At 35.5% G+C, this 25,541-nt stretch overlaps 1 protein-coding gene across 1 annotated transcript in view; it reads right to left on the bottom strand.

The window, feature by feature from the left end:
• Positions 1 to 22,388, bottom strand: part of LOC109080845 (PH-interacting protein-like) — a 41,620-nt gene extending 19,232 nt beyond the window's left edge. The window contains exons 1-18 of the mRNA XM_042750338.1: positions 21,673 to 22,388; positions 21,503 to 21,561; positions 21,389 to 21,418; positions 21,178 to 21,237; positions 18,676 to 18,826; positions 17,986 to 18,084; positions 17,558 to 17,718; positions 10,279 to 10,500; positions 8,762 to 8,862; positions 8,395 to 8,465; positions 7,111 to 7,211; positions 4,680 to 4,720; positions 2,485 to 2,583; positions 1,986 to 2,142; positions 1,764 to 1,898; positions 1,495 to 1,623; positions 436 to 661; positions 151 to 270 (exon numbers count right to left, since the gene is read on the bottom strand). Of these exons, the coding sequence (XP_042606272.1) occupies positions 151 to 270; positions 436 to 661; positions 1,495 to 1,623; positions 1,764 to 1,898; positions 1,986 to 2,142; positions 2,485 to 2,583; positions 4,680 to 4,720; positions 7,111 to 7,211; positions 8,395 to 8,465; positions 8,762 to 8,862; positions 10,279 to 10,500; positions 17,558 to 17,718; positions 17,986 to 18,084; positions 18,676 to 18,826; positions 21,178 to 21,237; positions 21,389 to 21,418; positions 21,503 to 21,561; positions 21,673 to 21,712 (2,002 nt within the window). The 5' untranslated portion in view covers positions 21,713 to 22,388. The remainder of the gene's footprint in view (positions 1 to 150; positions 271 to 435; positions 662 to 1,494; positions 1,624 to 1,763; positions 1,899 to 1,985; positions 2,143 to 2,484; positions 2,584 to 4,679; positions 4,721 to 7,110; positions 7,212 to 8,394; positions 8,466 to 8,761; positions 8,863 to 10,278; positions 10,501 to 17,557; positions 17,719 to 17,985; positions 18,085 to 18,675; positions 18,827 to 21,177; positions 21,238 to 21,388; positions 21,419 to 21,502; positions 21,562 to 21,672) is intronic.
• Between the last annotated feature and the right edge of the window lie 3,153 nt (positions 22,389 to 25,541).

The raw sequence follows: 25,541 nt of genomic DNA on the forward strand, positions 1-25,541 counted from the left end.
ATAATTGAGGTATAAAGTACTTTTTGATTATGTAAGTAAATTGATAAATGTTAAAATAAACTGGTATCAAGAATCATGAAATTTCACTATTGACACTGATCAAACATTTTAGTATTATGTCACTACACTACAAAAAAATGTATGCATTACCTCTGCTGGCTCTGGTGTCAGACCCCAGTCTCTGGTCCTGCTCCTGCTGTAGTCTCTGGATAATACCATCAAGAGGACTAGAGCCTTCTGCAGCCTGCTGACTAACCACCTGATTCAGCCCTGAGTGAAGTAATAAGAAACAAACACAGAGACATTTGAACACTTTATTACTGTTCAGTGACCGCTTGCAGGTGTATGTTTGCATACACAAATGGCCGATAATTACTTTAAGTAATAAAAACACAGAAAGGGACCAAAGAGACACTGTCTATTTGCATTTCTTACCTGATGATGTGAGCCCCATCTGGGGTATGAGCTGTTCCTCTCTGCAGTCCTCTCTGCCAGGAACCAGTCTCTGGTAGCGTGGAGGGTGAGGATTCCCGTCCACATCCACCAGGAATGGTGGCGGCATGAGGTGAGGTGCCTGCTGGGTCTGCTCGTCCAGCACAAAGTTATGGGCATCACGGATAAGCGGCCGATAATCAGTGTGGAAGAACATCTGATCTGCTATCTAGAGAACAGATCAAAAGATACATTTACAACAAATACACATATACTAACTGAGTAAGACAAACAGGGCTTCAGACTGTTCAGAACACAGAAACCTATTATTCTTATTACCTCTGCTACGGGTGCACTACATATTAGTATCATATCAGTTATTGACTGATGTATACAAATACTGACATCTGCCAGTACTGAATATGTATTTGTTCATGCTCATTTCCCCAGTTTTTTATATTTATATAACCATTTCTTTCATTTAACACTCACTTAAAAAAAAATGTTTTAAAAAATAATTGAATAACACTATTAAATATAATCTTCAGCAAATGTTTCAATGAACATCCTTTTTTATACTGTACATTATAATGTTGTGATGCCTAAATTTACTTCATTTAAAATAATTATTTTTATTTGTCAGCGTTTTATTTTTTAATGTATTCCAATGAAATATAAAATATCAACACTGTCTGTTTATCAGTTTTTGGTAAGTTATCGACTTATCTGTTGCAGTTGTTAACTAAAATGAAAACTATTCAAATCTTAGAATTTTTAGTATTTGAAATAAAGCTGAAATAAAATAAAATATGAAAAATAAATGTTTTTAAAATTATAAAAATGAATTAATGCCAAATAGAAATATTAAAAAGCTCATACAAAATGGCAAAAGCACTAAAACTTAAACTATAATTAAAATGAAATCACTGAATTAAACATGCAATGTGATGAGGTTATGTGACAATATACTATTCATGATATGGAGAGAGCAAAATGCACCAAATAGTATGCTAATATTTCATTCTGAACATAGCAACTGAGACATAGATTGGAATTCAGTACCTTGTCGTATCTGCTGCTAGAGCCGAAGCCAAAGATGAGCAGGTGACCATGGGAGTCTGTGCAAGCGAAGTGCTGCCCATCTGGAGAGCACTTACAGTCAAAGACCGCACCATGGCCCTGACCCTCGATCTACACACACACACGTAGAGAAAGGATGTTTGTGAGGCACAATAAAACACAAATAAATCAATAGATTTGCATAGATTTTTTTTTAGTAAAGCATGTGATGCAATCTGATTAAAGAAATATAGTGTAGCCATTCAGTTTACCATGTTAAAGTAAGAGCGTATTTTGACTCCTCTTGCCAGATCCCAGACAATGGCATTTCCGTCATGCCCAGCAGAGAAAAGCACTCTGGAATCAAAAGGATGCGGCTCCAACACAAACACCTCATCCTCATGGCCCTGTGGGTGAAGGCCATAATGACAATATTATATATTATCACATATTGCCTCCTTTCAGTCATTGTGGAGAGATCTCTGCACTCTTACCATCAATATATGAATAAGGTTCCCTGTGTACGAGTTCCACACTTTCAATGTCAAGTTGTTCGCAGCGGTAATGACTGTGTTGTCATTGCAATCCCAGGCCACCATAGTCACCTTCAGTTTGGTAACTTTGTCCTCTAAAGGTGGAGGGTTGTACTTGCTAAAAAGACAGAAATAAGAAAAGTACTTTATATAAAATAGTGTGACATTTCTAACTTGCTTTACAGCTGGACTACTTTTTAAAGAGCAAGAGCAATGAGAGACAAACCAGTATACAAAAAGACATATATAAACATGCATTCAAATGATTCATGATCATGATTCTGTTGGTGGCTTTACAGGTTTCATCTCAGTCGCTCCTTTGCAGTCAGAATCAATGGCCCTCTTGGGGCTCCAAAGTAATTATATGTTGTTAACGATCAATTGTTTAGCAAACAAAATGTAACATTAATGCACAATTAATCAAGCCATACCTATGAACAGTGATTAACATTTATCTTACCCAGGTAGCTTAGTGGCCATGTCCAGGAGAATGCTTCGCCAGTCCTGCTGCTGCAGCTGCCATATCCGTGCTGTGCCGTCTCTACTGCCACTCACAAACCTACACAAGCATAGGTTTATGCTCAGAAATGTAATCTATACAAATACAAACTCTGACGCTTCAAGAAAAAAGAATTAATGAGGCACACTGATAAAATTTGAATCCACTAAATTTGAAAATTTCATTGCTGTCTTAAAATGTTTAGTAAAACGTGGTACAACAATGATAAATTAATTCCACTTCAAAAATTTTGAAATTACTTACAGAAAAATTAAAACTCATAAAACTGAGCAAAAATAAGAGTTAAAATTAAGTTAAATGGATGATGAAGGGTTTTTGTTTTACAGTGTACTGAACGTGGCTCTTGTATTGTTGACTATATATTACTCTATAAGGCATCTTATGTGCTCATACAGCAGAATTTTTATTAAATATTTTTCTCGAGAACACACATAATTGAGTATGACAATTTTCCCTCTTTCTGACCCTTAAAATTATATGGTTAGTTTTTGTTACTATGCCTTTAGGACCTCCATAAACACCATAAAAGTGGTATTGTTGAGAAGACGTAGTATTAATGTTAACATTTACATAAATGTGTGTACGTGTATGTGCACCACTCCATAAAACAATTTTTACTGATGTGTGCTGTATGTGAATTAAACAGCAAAAAATAAACATTTTCTCAAATAGTAATGTATTGTTTTCCAGTAACAATATCCAGAGGTGGGTAGTATCGAGTTACATTTACTTCGTTACATTTACTTGAGTAAATTTTTTGGGCAACTAATACTTTTGGAGTATATTATTTAAAGATGGGTACTTTTACTCTTAAGTACATTTTTAGTGAAAAAAAAAGAAATCTGAAGCGGTTCACTCAGAGTTGTAACAGAAAGTTTAAGAACATCAAGAGCGTTGAAGACATGGCTTTGGATCTACAGTCAATTGAAAGCAAATCTGCAATGGCTATTGTTTGCTAGCGATGAAGATCTTTATTAGATGAACACAGCGTGTGCTGTCTACGGTTCAACAGGTATAACTTAGATAGGCTACATTCGATTACAGTACACGATACCACTATGACATTACCAGTTTGTTGTACGTGTAACTTATACATTAAATGCAATGTATAATTTTTACATTAAATAAGCTGTCACAGAGTATGAAATGAATACATTCCTCCTCTGTTCCAGGAGGAATGCTTTTGCCTAGACACAATTAATATGGATATTTCCACAATATTTACACTTGCAGAAATTTACATTTGTTTACATTTTGCAGAACAGACGGAAGAAGCTCAGTCAATGTGCATTTGGTTCGTTATGTTCAGATGTTCAGTAACTTAGCGGTCATGTGAGGAGTTTTCATACTTCTCCATGTCAGAGGTTATTTATACATATATAATACATAATTAATATACTTTAAAATATAATTTAATTCAGTGATGCAAATCAGAATTTTCATCAGCTGTTACTCCAGTTTTCAGAGTCATTTGATCCTTCAGAGATCTTTCTAATATACTGATTTATTACCAGCACTGGAAACAGTTTGCTGTGCATTGTCTGTTACTGTGTGCAATCTACTCATTTGTGACACGGTTTTCTTCTTTTTTGACAGTACACTCTGCAGTTCTATTGATTGGTGAGGTTTCTACCCTTCTTATATATGTAACACTGGATGCTGTCTCCTTCGGTGCAAGGAATCTGTTCATGTGAACATCCATCTTTTTAATTCCTTAGGGACCTGTTACAGACCTCTCCATCTTATTACTCTCCTTTTCTCTCTTACTCCTCCTTTTCTCCCTCTTCTCTGTCACACTCACTATTTTCCCCCTCCCCCAATGCAAAAACATTTGCTCATTAAAGTAGAGCGAGTGAGGAACATAAAAGAGCTTGGAGAGACTGAATAAAGAGCTGTTGTGTCACATGCCTGTTGTTTAAGTAAAAAGACATTTTTTCCACTTGAATTCTTTTACGATGTGCATCTGAAACGCATGTTTGTGTGTGTTGGGAACAAGGATGTTTTTCTGCTGACAACATCAGCTTGTAATAATTATAAGAACCCCCAGGTTCCATTAATCCAACAAACACACACACACACTCTCTCTCTCTCACGATCGCACATGTACACAGATAAATGAAGCCAGTGTTGCTCACCGATCGCCACCATGGGAGAACTGGATGCTGTCGACTTTGTCCTGAGGAAAAAGATGAAGTCATTAAAAAACATGAGGGGAACCTCAAAATAATAATGAATTCCTGCAACAGTGAATCCAGTAAAGAGAAGAAAAATGAGACGCTTTAAACAATACATCAATATACACACTATTTTAAAAATTCTGAGAATTGTTTTAGGTTGAAGTTGTTATTTATTTATTTGTCTTAAGTCGCTGGGGTATGTTTGTAGCAATAGCCAAAAATATATTGCATGGGTCAAAATTATCGATTTTTCTTTTATGCCAAAAATCATTAGAAAATTAAGTAAAGATCATGTTCCATGAAGATATTTTGTAAATTTCCAACCATAAATATATCAAAACTTAATTTTTGATTAGTAATATGCGTTGCTAAGCTCTACATTTGAACAACTTTAAAGGTGATTTTGTCAGACCCTCAGATTCCAGATTTTTCAAATAGCTGTATCTCGGCCAAATATTGTCTGATCCTAATAAACCATACATTAATGGAAAGATTATTTATGCAGCTTTTAGATGATGTATAAATCTCAATTTTGAAAAATTTACACTTAAGACTGGTTTTGTGGTCCAGGGTTCCATATGTTAGTGCTTTCAATCAATCAAAGAAGATAGTTTATATGTTTTAATTAACTAATTAACCACACATTTTTCTGTAAATAAACACAGCATTTAAAAATTTGCAATCATATTTATTTTCACACTTAGTCACCAAATTAATTAAAAACAACGTGAAGGTATATTTTATATTTATTTGATTTCTACCACCTTTTTACGAAGTACTGTGAATAAAGGCAAGAAAATATCAAAACTAACATTGATACTGATGCCTCTGTTAAATGCATTTTTTTTTAATTTATGATGACTAAATTTGTGTTTACTAAATACATTTTAAATTTACATTTAAATACTTAAAGTTGAATAAAGTTGTTATTTTTGTTTTTTTTTGCGCACAAAAAGTATTCTCGTAGCTTCATAACATTACGGTAGAACTACTGATGTCACATGGACTATTTTAACGATGTCCATACTACCTTTCTGGGCCTTTAACATGGTAGTTCACTTCTGTCTATGCATGGTCAGAAAGCTCTCAGATTTCATCCAAATTATATTATTTTATGTTCTGAAGATGAACAAATGTCTTTCGGGTTTGGAACATCATGAGGATGAGAAATGAATGACATAATTTTCATTTTGGGAAAACTATCCCTTTAAAAATAATAATTTTACGAAATTAACATATTTGTATTTTGACAGCAGCATATTACACACACAAACATACGCTGGGAAGGTGCTGAATTGTAATACATAGTACTGAACCTGATAAAGTATAATCTATAATCAGGGGTGAACATAAGTGGTCCGCAGGTACGCATGAGTGACCAAAATAAAAAATGCGCTATATAAATAAGTTCTGACAGCGCATTTGCGTACCGACATGGTTGACAGCTGTTAATACACAATTACCATTTTAGATGAAAAAAAGTGAAAGTGACGTGACATACAGTATGGTGACCCATACTCAGAATTCGTGCTCGGCATTTAACACATCCAAAGTGCGCACACACAGTAGTGAACACACACACACCGTGAACACAAACCCGGAGCAGTGGGCAGCGATTTATGCTGCGGCACCCGGGGAGCAGATGGGGATTCGGTGCCTTCCTCAAGGGCACCTCAGTCGTGGTATTGCCGGCCCGAGACTCGAACCCACAACCTTAGGGTTAGGAGTCAAACTCTCTACAAACTATACTATATAAGATTTATTTTCAAACTGAAAGCCTAAATCTAGGCTATCCGATGCCGTTTTCAAAGCACAATGCAAAACTGTGACATTAATTCACTGACACTCTTTAATCAGCAGCAGCACTAAATCCGGAAGCGCGTATACAACCTGCCAAAATAAAAGCCTGATGAAATGATGAAAACGCTTTTATTTATTTATTTTTAGACGCTTTTATCCAAAGCGACTTACAATTGGGGAATACATAAAATGATTCTTCTTAAAGAGGCAAACAAAGAAAGTAGAAGTAAATATTAGCATTTTATTTTTAAGTTTAGTTAAGGAACAAACCAAATCTCCAGGTTCTCTTATGAGAACCAGGCTGAAAAAATTATGTGCACCCCTGTCTATAATGTAACTATTAGACTTATAAAATATGATAGTATATATGCTATTTATTTTATACTATTATTATATATGTATAATTATATAGTATTACTAACTTACAAAATAGTGTAATAGTTTATTATTTTGTTTTATATTTCATAGAAGAGTGTTTTACCATTCTAAATTGCATTTTATGTTTGGTTCCACACTATAATATTATTACACTTATAAGAAAACACATGCACAAACAAAATGCAAACAACACACAAAAAGCATTACATACAGTGTGAGACTCCAGCTCAGATATCTTCTCTGGTTGTCCATCTCCAAAGTAATAAACCCTAATGATGTGATCAGTGCTGCCTGTCGCAAGGAACATCCCACCTGAAATATCATCAAATATTGTTTAACATTACAAAAATTGCATCATCATCATCATCATCAATAACACAGTATTAATGAGCATAAAAAACAGAAAAAGTCCATCATTAATAAACGCTTTGTCAATTTTCATGCAGGCACAATCCCGCAAGTATCAGCAATAATCACAATATTCATTCAAAAACAAGAAACTCAAATGAATTCAGAACATGTATTACCAAAGACATGAAGAGGAAGGAACCAGAACCTGTTTCTATCTTTGTGTAAGTGTGTATGTGTCTATCTGGGTAAAAGCCAGCTGTGTGTTTGCTTTCTTCAGTAATGTGTATTTGAAGAGCTCCTGCAGTGCTAAACACTCTCTTTTTAAAAAGTGTGTGATATCTGTCTGACAACAGGATATTTATAGCTTCACTTGCAGAAAAATGTTTAAGCCAAAACGATCCGCTGTCACTCTATAATCTGCTATCAGCTTTCAGAACAATGAAAACATGGGAATAAATAATCACTTAATATCACGTTTCTATGGGAGCACATGAATTCATATAATCATGGGCATACGTCTTAAATATCATGGCTGTCAGCTGATTACAATTTGTAGTCGAATTACAAATTTGAAGATGAATTAATCAAATTAACTGCAATTAATCACATATATAAATAATTGCCTAGAAAGGCCCCAAAACTAAGGTAATAATGGCAAACAAAAGCATTGACAAAGTGAATTAGAGTCAGTATTGTTTCTTTTATTTCCATACTATTGACTTTAGTTCCATCACTGGCCTAAAGTCCACAGCAATCCATTTAATCAAACTTGTCAATCTGTCCAAGAAAGATTTAGGGGCCATTTACACAAGACTGTGCATTATGTTGACAGCCCTAATAAATATAGATTTTCTCACAAGATTTATTTAATTTGCTATCGCATACAAAATATAAGATCACAACTGTATCATATGTCATATTGTAAAGCAGTTATGCAAACTGGCAGATACCACTGATCAGTTTCTCTAAACTCAAAAATGTTTTCTGTCCCATTTCTGAAAACATCAAGTTTTACTACAAGCTCAGTGTTGTAACAAAGGCATTTGTTATACAGGTTCCTGTGACAGGCTGTGAATGATAAAGTATAACTGATAAAACGGGAGCAGGTAGAGGTGAGAAAAGAGCTTTGACACTTCTGGCCTACCTGCACTAAAAGAGGAACAGATCATCTGCACGCCTGGTCTGGGCCGCTCGATGAATTTGCTGGGTCGCTGCCTGCACACACAGAAACATGATGAGTGCCAGAATATATTCTCTTAGTGACCTTATTTAAAGGGGAAAGGTGTCATTTCTGCACTAAAATGGAATTGCAAAAACAATAAATGAAATATCAAAACACTGAAACATATTTTAGATTGGTTCAAAAGAAAATGGCATGCTACAATTCCATGTTTCTCCTTTGCATGAATTCAACTAAACAAAAAGAGCTTTAAATACTTGCTCTGAATAGCAAAGGAAAGATTTCAAAACTTAAAACCCCATAGACGAGTGCAAGAATGAAGGAAACACACCCGAATTTGAGCGTGCGTGCATCCCACTGCCAGAAACAGATGGTGCCATCAGCTCCAGTGGAGGACAGGAATCTCTTATTTCCACTGCACAGAGGAGAAAACTAAACACACACACAGATGAAACAGGATTACAACACAGTAAATGTTGTCTCTGTGAGTGGGTGTGTGATTGTGCATGCCTATATACACTGCAAAACATACATTGTAAATTTAATGTGAAATTTTGAGGTCAGTAATTTTTTTTATTTATTTTTTTAGAGAGAGAGTGAGAGAGAGAGAAATTACTTTTATTCAGCAAGGATGCATTAAATTGATCAAAAGTGACAGTAAAGATACATAGATACAAACAGATACATAAATTTTTAACTTTTGATTCATTAAAGAATCCTGACAAAAACGTATTACAGTTTCCACATAAAGTAGCAAAACTGCTTTATTTAGCATATCAGAATGATTTCTGAAGGATATGACACTGAAGACTGGAGTAATGGCTGCTTGAAATTCAGCTTGCCATCAAATAAATAAACTACATTTTAAAATATATTAAAATAGAAAACAGTTAGTTTAACAAAATTTCACAATATTATTGTTTTCACTGATTAAATAAATGTTGTCTTGGTGAGCACAGAGCCTTTCTTTGAAAGGTAATGTATATTTCTGCCTACTAGAAGTTTCACAGTCATTTTTACAGTAGTTCTGCAGTTTATTATAATTAAGTAACACTATATTTTGACTTGACAGTGAACAGGATCAGGAAGTGACTGTAACGCAACAGCACTGAGCTGTACACACAATAATTAGCCATGTCTGCATTATAATAATCTCTGTATATTGTGGCTGGCACTTTGGTTCCTAGCATGCACTGCCGATTGAATAAATTATGTTGTTGTATTGTTTTAGTAGTATTTATTTCACTGCTAAGTGCAACATTGAAACAAGCATTTTCTGTGAAGCTGCTTTGAAGCAACAAGTATTGTGAAAAGCGCTAATCAAATCAACTTGAAATAAACTATTTTGCTGGCCTGGTTGGCAACTCATAATAAAAGTCTGCCTCCTTACAACAGCACTATTTTAACAAGAGTACAATTAAGGTTAATTGTTCATTAAAGACTATGCTTTTGCATTATAACATAAAACAATAAATTGCAATTATTAGTTTATTTTCTCAATGTACAACCAATTGTGTTCTGTAATATTGGCTGGGAGAAAATTAATTAAAAGGTCCAAGTTCCCAGCCAAAGAAAACATGAATCACCATAATGGTGACTGTTTACACTATTATCCTGGAATGGTGTGCAACATGGTCGTCTTTCGCAGTAATTTATTGTGCTACCACAGAAAAAAAAGACCTAGACTGCAATTGATTTCACAGTAAAAATCTAAAAGCAACAACAACACTCTTTTATTGTAAGAAATTACTGTTAAATCTTATACAGAATTCTTTGTAATGGTGAAATGCTCATGCATGTCTCATAACATTGTGTCTGTTGAAATGTGAATGTAAATGTGTCGCACACCTGTAATGACGTGATGGATGCCGAGTGTCCCTCCAGTACTGCCAGCGGGGCGCAGGTCTGCAGGCACCACACTCTGATCATTTTATCACAGCTGCCGGCTGCCAGCAGGGTGTTCTCATAATTCACAGCCATGTCTGAAATCTCTGCCGCATGACCTCTCAGTGTTGCAAGCAAACGCCCATCATCCGTTGCCCAGATCTTCACCAAACAGTCGTCTGAACCCTGAGGAGACACGTCACACATGGTAACCCCTCAGACCCTGCCAAAGTCGTGCGTCAGAATGATTTTCAGACTCAGCCTTCCTTCAGAAGTTCTCTCCAGAAAGTTTGGTTTCTGTGCAGCCAAATAAAACCCACTAGAATTTACTCAAGTGTTTTGCAAATTAATTAAGTCAAGCAGAGATTCCAGCCAAACGTCTGAAGTTAAACCAATCCCGCCTGGGCCTCTAAAGATGGGCATATCAAGTCATTTAAATTTCCTTAATACAATTACATAGGCTCAGATATCAAGTTCAGACTACGCCAAGAGAAGCACATTACACAAGAGTGAGTAACAATAACCAAAAACAAAACAGATGTCACCCTAAATCAAACCTATTGTTTTATGTATCCAAAACCACTTGAGAAATTTACCTTGCTCATAAAGTCAGCATGAAATCAAAATGCAGTCTATTTACTTAATTACTTGAATTCCTGTTCCTGGTCTTATTGTGAACAACTCATCAGTGCATGTTATACCAATAAAATAAAAAACTATTACCTTCCCTCTTCCTCTTAAATTATTTTCCTTATATATATATATATATATATATATATATATATATATATATATATATATATATATATATATATATATATATACACACATAGGTCCTTCTCAAAAAATTAGCATATTGTGAAAAAGTTCATTATTTTCCATAATGTAATGATAAAAATTAAACTTTCATATATTTTAGATTCATTGCACACCAACTGAAATATTTCAGGTCTTTTATTGTTTTAATACTGATGATTTTGGCATACAGCTCATGAAAACCCAAAATTCCTATCTCAAAAAATTAGCATATTTCATCCGACCAATAAAAGAAAAGTGTTTTTTAATACAAAAAAAAAGTCAACCTTCAAATAATTATGTTCAGTTATGCACTCAATAATTGGTCGGGAATCCTTTTGCAGAAATGACTGCTTCAATGCGGCGTGGCATGGAGGCAATCAGCCTGTGGCACTGCTGAGGTGTTATGGAGGCCCAGGATGCTTCGATAGCGGCCTTAAGCTCATCCAGAGTGTTGGGTCTTTCCGTCTCTCAACTTTCTCTTCACAATATCCCACAGATTCTCTATGGGTTTCAGGTCAGGAGAGTTGGCAGGCCAATTGAGCACAGTAATACCATGGTCAGTAAACCATTTACCCAGTGGTTTTGGCACTGTGAGCAGAAGCCAGGTCGTGCTGAAAAACGAAATCTTCATCTCCATAAAGCTTTTCAGCAGATGGAAGCATGAAGTGCTCCAAAATCTCCTGATAGCTAGCTGCATTGACCCTGCCCTTGATAAAACACAGTGGACCAACACCAGCAGCTGACATGGCACCCCAGACCATCACTGACTGTGGGTACTTGACACTGGACTTCAGGCATTTTGGCATTTCCTTCTCCCCAGTCTTCCTCCAGACTCTGGCACCTTGATTTCCAAAATTTGCTTTCATCCGAAAAAAGTACTTTGGACCACTGAGCAACAGTCCAGTGCTGCTTCTCTGTAACCCAGGTCAGGCGCTTCTGCCGCTGTTTCTGGTTCAAAAGCACACGCCTGTGCACGGTGGCTCTGGATGTTTCTACTCCAGACTCATTCCACTGCTTCCGCAAGTCCCCCAAGGTCTGGAATCGGGTCCTTCTCCACAATCTTCCTCAGGGTCCAGTCACCTCTTCTCGTTGTGTGTGCAGCGTTTTTTGCCACACTTTTTCCTTCCCACAGACTTCCCACTGAGGTGCCTTGATACAGCACTCTGGGAACCTATTCGTTCAGAAATTTCTTTCTGTGTCTTACCCTCTCGCTTGAGGGTGTCAGGTCGGCAGTCTTACCCATGATTGCGGTTTTGAGTAATGAACCAGGCTGGGAGTTTTTTAAAAGCCTCAGGAATCTTTTGCAGGTGTTTAGAGTTAATTAGTTGATTCAGATGATTAGGTTAATAGCTCGTTTTAGAGAACCTTTTCATGATATGCTAATTTTTTGAGATAGGATTTTGGGGTTTTCATGAGCTGTATGCCAAAATCATCAGTATTAAAACAATAAAAGACCTGAAATATTTCAGTTGGTGTGCAATGAATCTAAAATATATGAAAGTTTAATTTTTATCATTACATTATGGAAAATAATGAACTTTTATCAATTTTTTGAGAAGGACCTGTATATATATTTTATCTTTTAGATTTCTAGATAAAATGAGCAATTGGATAATGTTAACCAATAGCCAAATAGCTATTTGTGGATAATAATTGAAAACAGACCAATCTTACATAAAAGCTATCTTATGTCAAATTTTACTAATATGCTTATACAGTATTATTAACAATATCTAACACTAAATATATTGATTATTGTAAAAAAAAAAAAAAAATGTTTTTATGTATCACCCTGAATATTCATTAATTGTAAAATATGTAAAATAAAGGTGTTGGTCAAAGGTTTGGGGTCAGTAAGATCTTATATATAAATTGAAAATTTTTCAGCAAGGCCACATTAAATTGCGCAAATGACTGTAAAAACATTTACAATTTACTATTTTTTAAATAAATGCTGCTTTTCAAAATTCCTGTTCATCAAAGAATCCTGAAAAAAAAAATTTGCACAAGATTGATAATAATAATAAAAAGATGAAATGTTTCTTGATTTCACCAAATCAGCATATTAGAATGGTTTCTGAAGGATTGTGTGAAACTGAAGGCTGGAGTAAAGACTGTTGAAAATTCAGCTTTGACATCACAGGAATAAATGGCATTACATTAAAATATTAAAATAGAAAAAGGTTTTAAACTGTAGTTGAAATTTTATTAATATTAATTTATCTTAATATTTATATCAAATATCACACATATTTCAATATTTCATATCACACATATTTCATTTCACTGTTTGTATTTTTGATTAAAATAAATAAATAAATAAATAAATAAATAAATAAATAAATAAGTAAATGTGGCCTTGGTAAACTTAAGAGACTTCTTACAAAAGCCTTAAATTCTTTCTGACCCCAAACTTTTGAGTGTATATCATCCCTTTCCTGCAGAAACATTACAACTGTCTTCCAACACATATGTTACTATTTGTTACAAATACTACATTAATCGAGTCCAATGTGAATTTATTGCAAGGTAAATCAAAAATGCTTTTAACCTAAAAACACAGCACTGTGGCATTGCATTTCCATGACAACAGGCAGAGGACCATAAAAAAAGCAAGCGCTACCTATAACAACTTGAACCCCATCTTTAATTCACAGCTTGATTGAAAGAGGCTTTTCCCCAAAGATAATCAGCTTGCCATCTTCCTCCTCATTTAATAAACGTGATTTTAACAACATGAAAATATCACAGTTGTTTCCAGAAACACTGGAATTAACTGTGATAATAACATTGATTTTAGCAGGCCACACATGCATATCGAATTGAGCAAAGAAAAATGATCCCAAAGCCACACACAGAGACGAACATTCCCGAAGATCTGTTAAACACAGATGGAATGCCAATGACACACTGGCTAATGGCTCAGGAATATGAAAGAGATGATTTTATTTGTGGCTCGCAGCCAATTCCACAAAAGAAACACTTTTTTCAACATGCATGCGCGCACAGACACACCCCCCAAGCCAGGAGAAAAAGACCTATAGACAGGGAAGAAAAAAAAAAGAGGAGAAAACACAGAGAGACCCTGATCGAAAGAGGAAAAGACAAAGAGAACAGGAGTAGGAGAGAGAGATAGAGGGAAAAGGGAGGGAGAGGCAGAAAGAGGGGGAGTAATCCTTGCTGTTCAGCCATTTTTGGAGCATTAAAAACTTGCAGAGTAAAATGGAACCCAAGAGTGCACACTCAAAAACACACATCAGCAAAACACACACAAGCACGATCCTACAGAGCTCTGACAAACCTTAACTACAGCTCACGCCAACGGCTGAGAGTGAGGTAATGTCCGAGAAATGCCTGAATCAAAACATGTGCACTAACCCACACACACACACACACACACCCACAAAATCTTTAAGAAGTTTGAAGACGTCATGATGTCACCAAGCAACAGTATGCTTCCCCAGGCAGGACATGTGAACAACCTTTGACCTCTACACTTACCCCAGAGTCAAAACATTATCTGTCCCTGTGAGATCAGAAGGCTCACTGTCTAAAAATACCCTTTTAGTCACTAGGAAATTAAGACAGAGTTTCCAGTGTAGCACAACATCGGACGAAAGAAAAGAACTACTCATTGAAATTCCAACAAAGGGCCATAGAGTCCGATTTATTAAGGACACACACTAACTGTTCAAATGTTAGGGGTCAGTAAGATTTTTTTGTATATTTTTGAAAGAATCTCTTATTCTCACCAAGCCTGTATTTATTTGGTCAGTAATACAGTAAAAACTGAAATAATGTCTTACAATAACTTTTCAATTTGTAATATTACATTTAAAAGTATAATGTATTCCTGTGATGGCAAAGCCTTATAACAGTGCAGTATTTATAACGACAATATTTTTGTGAGTTTTCATTTTTTTTAGCATTCTTTGATGAATAGCAAGTTTAAAAAACTAAAAAAAAATTACATCATGTCTTTACTGTCACTTTTGTTCAGTTTAATCATGCATCCCTACTGAACAAAAGTATGAATTAAAAAAATGTATCTTACTGACTCCCAAGTTTTGAATGTAGTGTGCAAAGTCTTTAAAAAGTCCACAGACTGTATTTTTTTTATTCAAACCTGTAAACAAGTTTCAATATTTTGAAAAATGTCATCACACTTTAATTCAAGGTTCAATTCTCACTATTAACAAACCTTTAACTATGACTTTTGCCTTTAAACTCCTACTTTGCTGCTTATTAATAGTTAGTAAAGTAGTTGCAATGTTTCAGTATTTGGTTGTAGAATATGGTCATGCAGAATATGTGCTTTCTAAGTACTAATAAACAGCCAATATGTTTAAAATATGCATGCTAATAAGCAACTAGTTAATAGTAAGAATTGGTCCCTATACTAAAGAGTTACCAAAATGTAAAACAAAGTAAAAATTCTTAGACATGAAATATTCCTAAATTTCTTCCCTATTCCTGGGTCACTGATCAAATACATACATTTCTGACACTGATCATGTGTACAGACAGACTTTCAGATGTTCTTTTTACCAATGAAGCACAATATGCTCTTAGGATCATCATTAAATCATGCAACGGAACATGATCATCAGGTTTTACACAAACTTGTGGAGTTTGCAGCTCAAGTGCTGCTGTCACTGAAGTAAAGAGGACAACCAAATACTAAGAGACTTATACTGATATGCTGATAATATAAGCTGTAATAAAAAAAAAATAGTTTTCAACTAGAAAAAGTAAAATATAATCCTTTTTACTTTAATTTATTGGATTGGATTGAATGCAAATTATGTTATTTATGTGTTGATTGGACGCATCAAAACAGGCCAGAAATCGATACTGCGACACTTCAAAATATGATAAGAGCAATCTGCATTTACACATATTTCTGTATGCTTTTATCCAAACCATTATGCCATGTAAAATAAACACAAGTTAAGTTAATGGCTCTGTTAATGGTACTCCATTATAAACTATAGAACAGCACTTTTGAACCAGAGGACCTACATACAGTGTGAACATATAACTCTCTTAGGGGCAAGTCCCTGATCAACTCATAAAACCACAGCTGCTTTCAGAACCCTTAAAAACCCAAACCCAGTCAGACATCTGGACCAAACAGCGATCAGATCCCTCCATTCAATTGTTCATTTGAGACCATTATGTTCACTGGGGGATTTTCAGTGTTAAAGCTTTTGACCTTAAGTGTTTTATTATTATGACAACTTAACAGCACCCTAAAAACTTTAGTGACATCCCTTTAAATTCCATAATGGATAGGCATACAGTTGTATGTATACAGTTTAATGAGGCATACAGACTAATTAAAGGCACACTGGCTTCAACGCAAAGCTATTTAAATCTACTACATTGCACATCAGTTTTTGTTTCTTCAGACTGCTTGATCAGTACATTAAATTTATGAACACACAGATATTCCAGAATTTATTTACATTTTAAATATATTGGATATTAGATATTGCTAAAAGCAAAAACATCATAGGTCATGGTAAATGATGGTGTATAAATGCATATTTATAATGTGCGATATATGGAGTTGCACACTATACACTGTAAACAAGGATTCCACAAATTCTGACCAATAAATTTCTATTTCTGGCCTAGACTTTTGTGATCACTGGATAAGTATTTAAAATACATACAATTTTACAGAGATTATATATCAAATATGTATCATTAGTGCTTTCTTGCCTTTACTTTTGTTATCATTGGTTAATTGTTAACAAGTAAAAATGAGCTTAGAATAGCAAGACAATTCATATTAATTCAATTAAACAATCGTGCAGCCCTCCCTTATATATTTTTTTGGAATGTCCTTGAGAACCTGTTATAAATATAAGAACAACACTTCCTATTCCGAAGTGTTTTCAAACAAACTCAATAGCGTGCAGTCCCCCTCTGAATGTTTTCATCACTTAAATAAATCATTTTCAACGTTTTTGAAATCTCTTTTGAAAAGCTGATATTGAAGCAAACTCTTCGAACCATCCAATTAACTCTCCCAATAAAACGCAACAATAAATTAATATGTTCAAAAAATCTTCTCCCTGTGGTTAAACCATTCAAATATGTTTCCGGATACACATGCAAGCACATACTGTACACACACACAAAAGCACACTGACAGCACAAGAACATGACAAACAAATCAAAATTCCATAACCTGATGTAATACTACACTCCAGAATACTGTACTCAAAAAGGAAACAAAGGGAGGGCTCACAATTCAAATACTAATTATAACATTTCAGAAACATACTATGTTTTAAAAACATGCAATTCCATGCATACACAATACTTTACATTTTGTCCATATCCTCAATTTCAGAAAAAAAAGGAAAGCTCATTTCAATTTTTTTTCCTCCAGAATAAAAAAAAGCATAGTCTGTCATAAAACCAGATGTCTTACTGTGAAGATGCGGTGACCGGTGCGGTCGAAGGTGACACAGTACACAGATGACAGGTGTCCCAGAATTCTCTTGTGCATCTTCATATGTTGGTAAACAGCTGTAGGAACCAACTGACCCAACCGATATGAGCCATTCAGCCTCCGACTGTATATTGTTTCCACTACAGCACACAAGAGCAAATACATTTGAATCTTCAGCTTCCTAAGTAAACTCTTAATATAACCATTTCATTTACAACAAATAACGTTTTTTAATACATGGTCCACAGATTTCAAAATGTTCTACTTTTTATATTTGAAATTTAAATTCTATTTCAGTAATCAAATCAATGAAAAACTGTCTTTAAAAGGTATGAGGGTGTGTATGAATGTTGAAACTTCCTTCCACTGGAATACATCAACAAAACAACCAATAAGAGGTGACTTACCAATATTGGGCGGGCTTCCGTAGATGACTGGCGGCTCGGGTGGCCTGCCACAGTGCAGGGCTGCGAGGGCAGACCCCTTCCATACCACGTGCTTACAACCTTGCAACAAACACGTGGGATTGTCACTAAACATACACTGTAGAACTGACTGAATCCCTAGGCACACTTACACAAACTGGTATTGTCACACACATTCACTGTAAAGCAATGTGTAATTATATGCTTTTGTTTTATTTCTATGAAGGCCAGTTGCAGTATTCTTGATAATGTTATAGACATGCTGAAGTTTGAATTGCTATGGAATCTGTTTTTATTTGAAGGCAGCATTATTATTAAATCCACCATCAATTATCATTCCTCCTTCTTTCACATACTTGCTTATATATCTGACTCAGTCGTGAGATGCCATTTGTAAACATTTAACGATTAAGTTAAATCCTTTAATGAATTTGCCCAATGTTAAGATTTTTCCCTGTCATCAGCTTTTTACATAGAAAAAACAGTGGCACAAAATACACATTTGATCAATTCATTATTAAAGTGCTTTACAGCAGTTATGGTGTTAATATGGTAAAAAAAAAAAAAGACATTCAAAACATTTTTTTTTGCTTAACTTGGCTGTAAACTGGTTAACTAGCTTATTATAAAATGGTTGATGAATTCATTTAATCAGAAAATAGAAACACTCACTCTTGTTTGTACGTAGCACTGACTGGCGTCCAGCTCCCAGCAGTGAGTTAACTCCAGGTACGCTGGCTGGCACTTCTCTCTCTAAAAGTGGACTCACTCGCTCACACACCTGCAACAGGTGATCTGGAGAAATGTGCCTGTATAATTTGACCTATACACACACAATCACAAAAGTGCATTAAGGCAAATGGATCTACATTTGTATTTAAACACATTTGAAAATATATTTCTAATATAATGTACAATATGCTCAATTATTTGGTTGTAATAATGCATGCATAGAAATTAGATATTGGAAAAAGGAAGCAAAAATGCAAGAACATGATTTTGTGCAAGTATAATGCAAACATTTTGCAACCTTGCAGTTAATTTACAATCTTAATGCTAATCTACATTAATACCCTTTTAAATATAATTACAGTTATATAATTCAATAATTACATTTTCTACTACTATATTCAAATTTAATCAAAGCATGTCATGTGAATGCTTTCGTTAAAAATAACCAGTATCAACGTGAAATTATCTTAATGAACGTGTATTTTAAAAAAAAATAGATAACAAAATAAAGGCATATACTTAAAAAGGCATTTACCAGACATTGACAGTGCACACATAAAAAAAACGTTCACATAATAGCATAATTACAATCTTATAGAGGATTATATTCGACACTTCGTTTTAAAACAATACAGTGTTACTGCCGTATTGCAAAGCGCTTTTTATCTTTCCATATTTCCCCTAGAGATGAATCTAATCTACAGTGTAAAATGTTCTCCCCCCGTGCAACGCGTCAGTCCGGGCATCTTTTATCAAGCCTGTTCAGCAGATCCAGCTTCCAAAGGCAGAACAGTAATTAATGTGGCTTTAATTGCATTTAGCGTCATCCTACTGGTCTACACGCGCACACACACACAAACACATTCCATATCTATCCACACACGCGCGCGCGCACACACACACACAACGATGTTAACATTGAGTGAATCAGGATATGCGTATTAAAACACAAATTATAAATTAAAATCTAAATATATCTACAGTTTTGTTAATGAATCATCCTTCTAATTAGAATACTGTTCAGCTGTTAATGTATTGTATATTAATTATTTTGCGGACGAAACAGTAATTACTAAAAAAAAATTGTTAGAATAAATGCATTTATATATATTTAAAAAAATGTATATTAAAATATAGCCTCATTTATTTTTCATTACAATTTTAATGCAATATTGTTATCATCGTCATTACTTAATTAATCTTATGAATAATGATAATTAATGCAGATTGCATAGCTCATTAACATATTGATCGAGGGACTCGAGACCTGACCAAAAAAAAAAAATGTAATTGACAGCGCCAACATCAGGCGGTAAAGTCTCGTGCGCGCTATTCCTACCCACAATCTGCAGACACTGGCTTTAACATCTCCAGACACGGCAGTGAAATCATCCACGAACGGTCACACACACACACACACACACACACAAAACACACGCACGCATTCACTCACTATAATACACTAACTGGGATCTAGTGGCGTAGCGGCGCGCGAGATCAGACGCGAGACGATCGCGAATACAAAATAACAGATTATCGCTACAATGTGTGTGAATTTCACCGTGCAGAAGAGACGACGGCGACACAGCAGTAACAGACTGTGTGATTAACAGACAGCTGAGTCTATTAGTTACGCAACTGATATATAGCCTATTGGGGGCTGGCCATAACAGGGGCTGGATCACAAAACACACTAAGTTTTAAAATCAAGATATTTTTGTATCCCTCACTTCGAAAGCGAAATCAAACTGCCTTCTCAAGTGATATTCCTAAATGAAAAAGCGAGCTACCGAAAAACGCAAGTAATCCGATTAATCATTTATTTACCATTCTAAATATCGTAATTAATTAAATCATCAATACGTACTCATTTCGAAGTACCTCTCATTTGTATTATTGGCCTCAAGTCTCTCAGTGCTTTCTGTTCAAAAATAATTTCCTCCGAAGGAACAAATTGTCAGGGCCACTAAAAAAAATCCCCAGCACTCTGTTAAGATCCTCTACGACTCCGGCTTTGTTGCTTCCTGCTCCAAAAGCTTAGTTTAAGTGAAATAAACTAAGGTAAAATGAGTGTTTTACCCTGTCTATGGTTGTATTGCATGGAGCAGAGCGCCTCCATCCCTCCCCGCTTTCAGTCTCTGGCGCACTGGTCCCTCCTCCCTCCGCTCCCTTCCCCTTATAGCAGCACATTCATGACGTCTCTTTATTTCTACATCAATTTTAACATCTATTTACACCTTGCGGACAGCCCTGTGACAAAACTCACATCCCTGAGGTCAGGCCAGGCTCTGGGTTCACCCGTTGGCGGTCCTTTCTAACCCCGAGGTTGGTTTTTCCCGTGTGTTCGGGTTACGTTTTTTTTCCTGATTTAAAAATTGCGGGAAATTCAATTTCTTATTTTGCTCTCTAAAAAGTTTTCTCTCGGTTATAGGGATGCCTTACCAAATTTTCGTAACTCCCTGGGTGTTCTTTGCCAGTCCAGTCAATCCTTTTGGGTAACAGCTGTAATGGGAAAACAGTGTTAAATGGGTCTAGGTAAATTCTAAGGGCTCGATTTTGTGTTTTTGAAGCATAAATATAAAATCTGGGTGAAATTAACAGGCTGAAGTGCAGCGCAGCGAGATGCGACGCGAGTAGGGCTCGCGCTGCTTACCTCCTTCTCCTGAACCTCCCGTATCAAGGTCTGAAAAAAGCACAAAAATAGCAAATTACGCTTCGATCTTTTCCAGAAATGTCGTTTACAGTCCTAAATTACAAAATCACCCACCTCTGCCGCGTCCTGACAGGGTCCAGCTTCTAAAAACCGGGCTATTAGGAAGTACAGTTCTGCGAGATGGGGGAGAATGAGCTACATTAGCTTTCGAGAAGGACGTGGTGGTAAAGGCAGATGTATATAAAAATATTCCAACGTCACCTTTTTCAATCCCTTTTACTCACCGGATTTCAACTGCGCGATGTGTTTACGCTCAGCAGCCATTTTTGGGGGTGAAGGAGAAGGTGTGTGTGGCCGTTCTGGGAAGCGGGTATCGCTAGGCTGCCCTATAGTTGTTTGTTCACCAGGAAGAGCTGCGCCTCCATTCACCCAACACACACAGAAAGCAGATCCGGCACATCGCGCGAGGCTTCCGCGCTCTCGCAAAATAGTCCGCTCTCAGGAACAACGTGCCACGCGTCGATGCGGACAAGCATCCCGAGCGCCGGGGCTTTTGGGGTGGACAAGAAACGATGTTTCTAAAACGTGCAGTTTAATGCACCTTAAGGTGTTCGTGAATATTTTGGGTTTCGGTTTACGCTCCTCACCCCCCTCCTTCCTCCAAAAAGCACAACCTCTTTGCGCATGAATACACGAGTAGCGTCTAGTACGTACGCGCAGGACTGTGCTGTCAGGCAGGCTGCGATGCTAACGCTGAAGGGGGAAAGGAATGCAATGGCTCATTTTATGCAATAATTTAACTATTTATTCAGGCTACGGTTATTTGTCTGTTAAGTCCCAGACCCTGAGCTATAATGGCGCCTCTTGTTCCTCGGTCTGTCGACGTTTCGGGCAGCGAAGCTCGGATCTCACACCATGTTTCTCTCACAACAGCATATTGAAGCTCACTATCAAACACCTGAGTACTACCCCCGTATTCGTGTGTTTGTAAAGTGTGTAAAAGTCCATTCGTTTTAATCTTAAACCAGGAACCCACCCCCTCTCTCGGTAGTGATTTGGATTGAGAAGTCCTCCATTTCTTTCCCAAAAGCGAGCGGGCAGTAAAATGGGGGAAGGGTTGTAAACAGGGAGAATGTAATGAATTAAACCTTGTAAGTTACAGGAATCCAGTGACTAATAGCAACACCAGACAAAATAGGACATTGGTGATCATATTTATATGTCATAAGGTCTGTCTATTTTAAAGAAACAACATACAGACTGTGTCCATGTCTAGTTAAAGGTTGTGTAAAACTTGTTTTAATGCTTCTGTCCACAACACTATATTCATTGCATATAAGTATTATATATATTTTTTCTTCTTATCTAAGCAATCAAAGGCATAAGCAAGCAGTGAGGATGTCTGCTTTAAATGAGCCAACTGAAGTTGTGCTTTATGTGTCCTACAGACTTAATTTAGATAAAGTTTTTATGAGTAAGTCATACGACATTGAAAAGGCCTGTTGAGTTTACACCATCTGTAAGGACAGTGCTGAGTAAAGTAGTGGTGGAGTTCATGATCTAACCAGTCTAAATACTAAGTTCCCTAATTAGTTATCCACGTTAAATAAACACCACCAGCTGTTTTACAGCCAATGCTTGTGAAGTTCAAGAGGCTAAACCTACTTTTTTGCTTTGACCATATTTTGCAAGTGATGCAAATCAAACTTCAAACTTATTCAAACTTAGGCTTAATATCCCAGCAAGCATTAAAAGAATATAATAACATAGTTTTATAGACTATTTTTAACAGATTTTTTCATGTCGTTTTATGTATTTTGAATGCATTTTCATCTGCATATGATGCACATTTACATATACATTTCACATATACAATAGTGTTCGTGAATTGTTGAATGTGTGTATGCACTTACCAATATAATCCCCAAAAGGGAGTTAAATCTGAAAAAACTATTCTTTAAGGATATTCAGGGTGTCCCTTTTTGATAAATAAGTAAATAAAAAAAATTCTAAAACTGCAAAATAAAATAATAATTGAAAATTTGTATGCTTAGTTAGCATTGTATTTATGTATGTCTGCACATACTGACATTGCCATAACCACAAATTCAGAAAGATATACTGCACTCTTGTTTTAAGGGGTGAGGCATCAAAGTGAGGCATTAGACAAAGGAAGTGTTTGAGGTTTGCCTTTCCGTTTTTCCTCTGAGCTAAAAAGGTGACTTTGATACATACAGTCTGTGACTTTTTGCTATGTGCCCTTGCTAGAGCAATCCTGAGTTCAACAGTTAGTTTTAACTGCATTTGGTGGTGTAACACTTGCTAAACTACTGACACTAGGAGTATAAGTGTGGAGGAGAAAAGCAGTCATATACTTAAGGACTACATGAATATAGCAGCTTTGGCTTTGAGGCTACTTAAGAAAAACTGATGCAATTTATCACACTTTTGAGTAACAGGGATGATCTGGTGAAGTGGCTGAGTAGGCATTAAACTTAACAAGTAAGTTCTGACAATAGAAAAAAAAAATCCTTTTAAAGTGTGACTCATTTTGATCCAGAATACTAAAAATACAAATCATAAACTCCTTTTTAAAATATATTGGATTAAAGATTCTAAAATGGAAGAATGTTTTTTTTTGTTTGTTGGTGGGTTGCATTATTTTTTCTTTCTTGTGGATGTAGGTAATGTCTTTTATTTTGGTTGATGAGTTCAGGGGCCAAGCATGGGTCAAAGGTTATTAGGGTAAATAAATCAAGTTGGAGGGTTTTGCCTCCTTGGATCTTGGTAGATTCAACAGAGCATTCCAGATTGTTATAGTTTCCTAAAATAATAATTATTAATGAAAGCGTGATGATTAAAAACACTTCACAAAGAGTAATCTCTAATAATAATCAGTAAATATTGGCTTTATAAAAATATTTAAAGTGAGGGATATAATAATGTAAGCATCATCCACAACAATTCTGTATCAGAATTAATCAGTACATAAATCTGGGCTTAATTCTATACTTCAATGTATATTACATAATATATCTCGATTTTGTTGATGCAATATTATTTGTTCTTACATATAGTTTTCATGGTATGTTTATTTAAACTTAAGCAGTGTGGATGATAAGAATAACGTGAATAAAGTTTCCTGTTCCATTTTATTTAGAGCACATTTACACTAATATTCAGTGTTAAATAATTATTTTAAATGTCTGTTCATGAAATTTAGTGGGTCTACGTTGTAAAGGCATCCTTATCACAAACAAGTAACAGTGTTCCTGACAAGTGTAGATCTTTTAAAACAACTCGATCACTTTTAAAAAGAAAGAAGCACTTTCATTTCTGTACTTCAGAAATATGTTGCTTGTGTGATCATTAAACAGATTTATTACAATATGGTGCTTTTGGTCTATTGGCTGGGCCTGCAGAAAGACAGGAGTCCAGACCAACGAGTGCTGTCAGTCCATTCATTTCCTCTTTTCTGTTCCTGCCTCCACATGGCATTGCTGACCTTTCACTTTCTGACATCAGCAGTTGTATTTAGTGAGTGTGTGCGTGTGTGTTTAGGGTCACGTGTCTGTGTATAAAGAACTATACTGAAAGGCTTTTGTAGCTTTAGACTAAACACCCTGGACCCTCAAGAGTTTTCCACAAAGTTAACTATGTTACAGTGTTGCCATTATTTTTTTTATTGTCTTTCTCCCTGTGAATTGCATTTTTGGAATTAAAAGTAGTCTTTATAGTAACCAGTAAAATGCTGTTTTAAATCATGCAACATTTGATGTCATATTTCAACATTTTTCCTGAGGAAGACACATGCTGAAAATGCACTACCTTTTTTTTTATATCTGAATTTCTGATGCATCGAGAAGTTAAATACCTGTTTTCGTTCATAGATGTTTATCTAACATAATTTTATAATACACTGAAAAAATACAAGCCACAGCGGAAAAATAAACATGTTTTTATGTCAATTTCATCATGTGCAGTTTCATAGTGCCATCAATTGTTACTGAAAAAAGGGATGTAGTTGTGTTTTTGAATAAATAATAAGCTTATGTTTTATATTTCATGTATTCACAAAAAAAAAGAAATATTATAAAGAAATGCCAACTGAGAGTGAGCTAGGCCTTTAAGAGCATTATTAAAGGATATTAAG

This window comes from Cyprinus carpio, chromosome B23 (assembly GCF_018340385.1).
Source record: "Cyprinus carpio isolate SPL01 chromosome B23, ASM1834038v1, whole genome shotgun sequence".
In the NCBI taxonomy this organism is placed as follows: domain Eukaryota; kingdom Metazoa; phylum Chordata; class Actinopteri; order Cypriniformes; family Cyprinidae; genus Cyprinus; species Cyprinus carpio.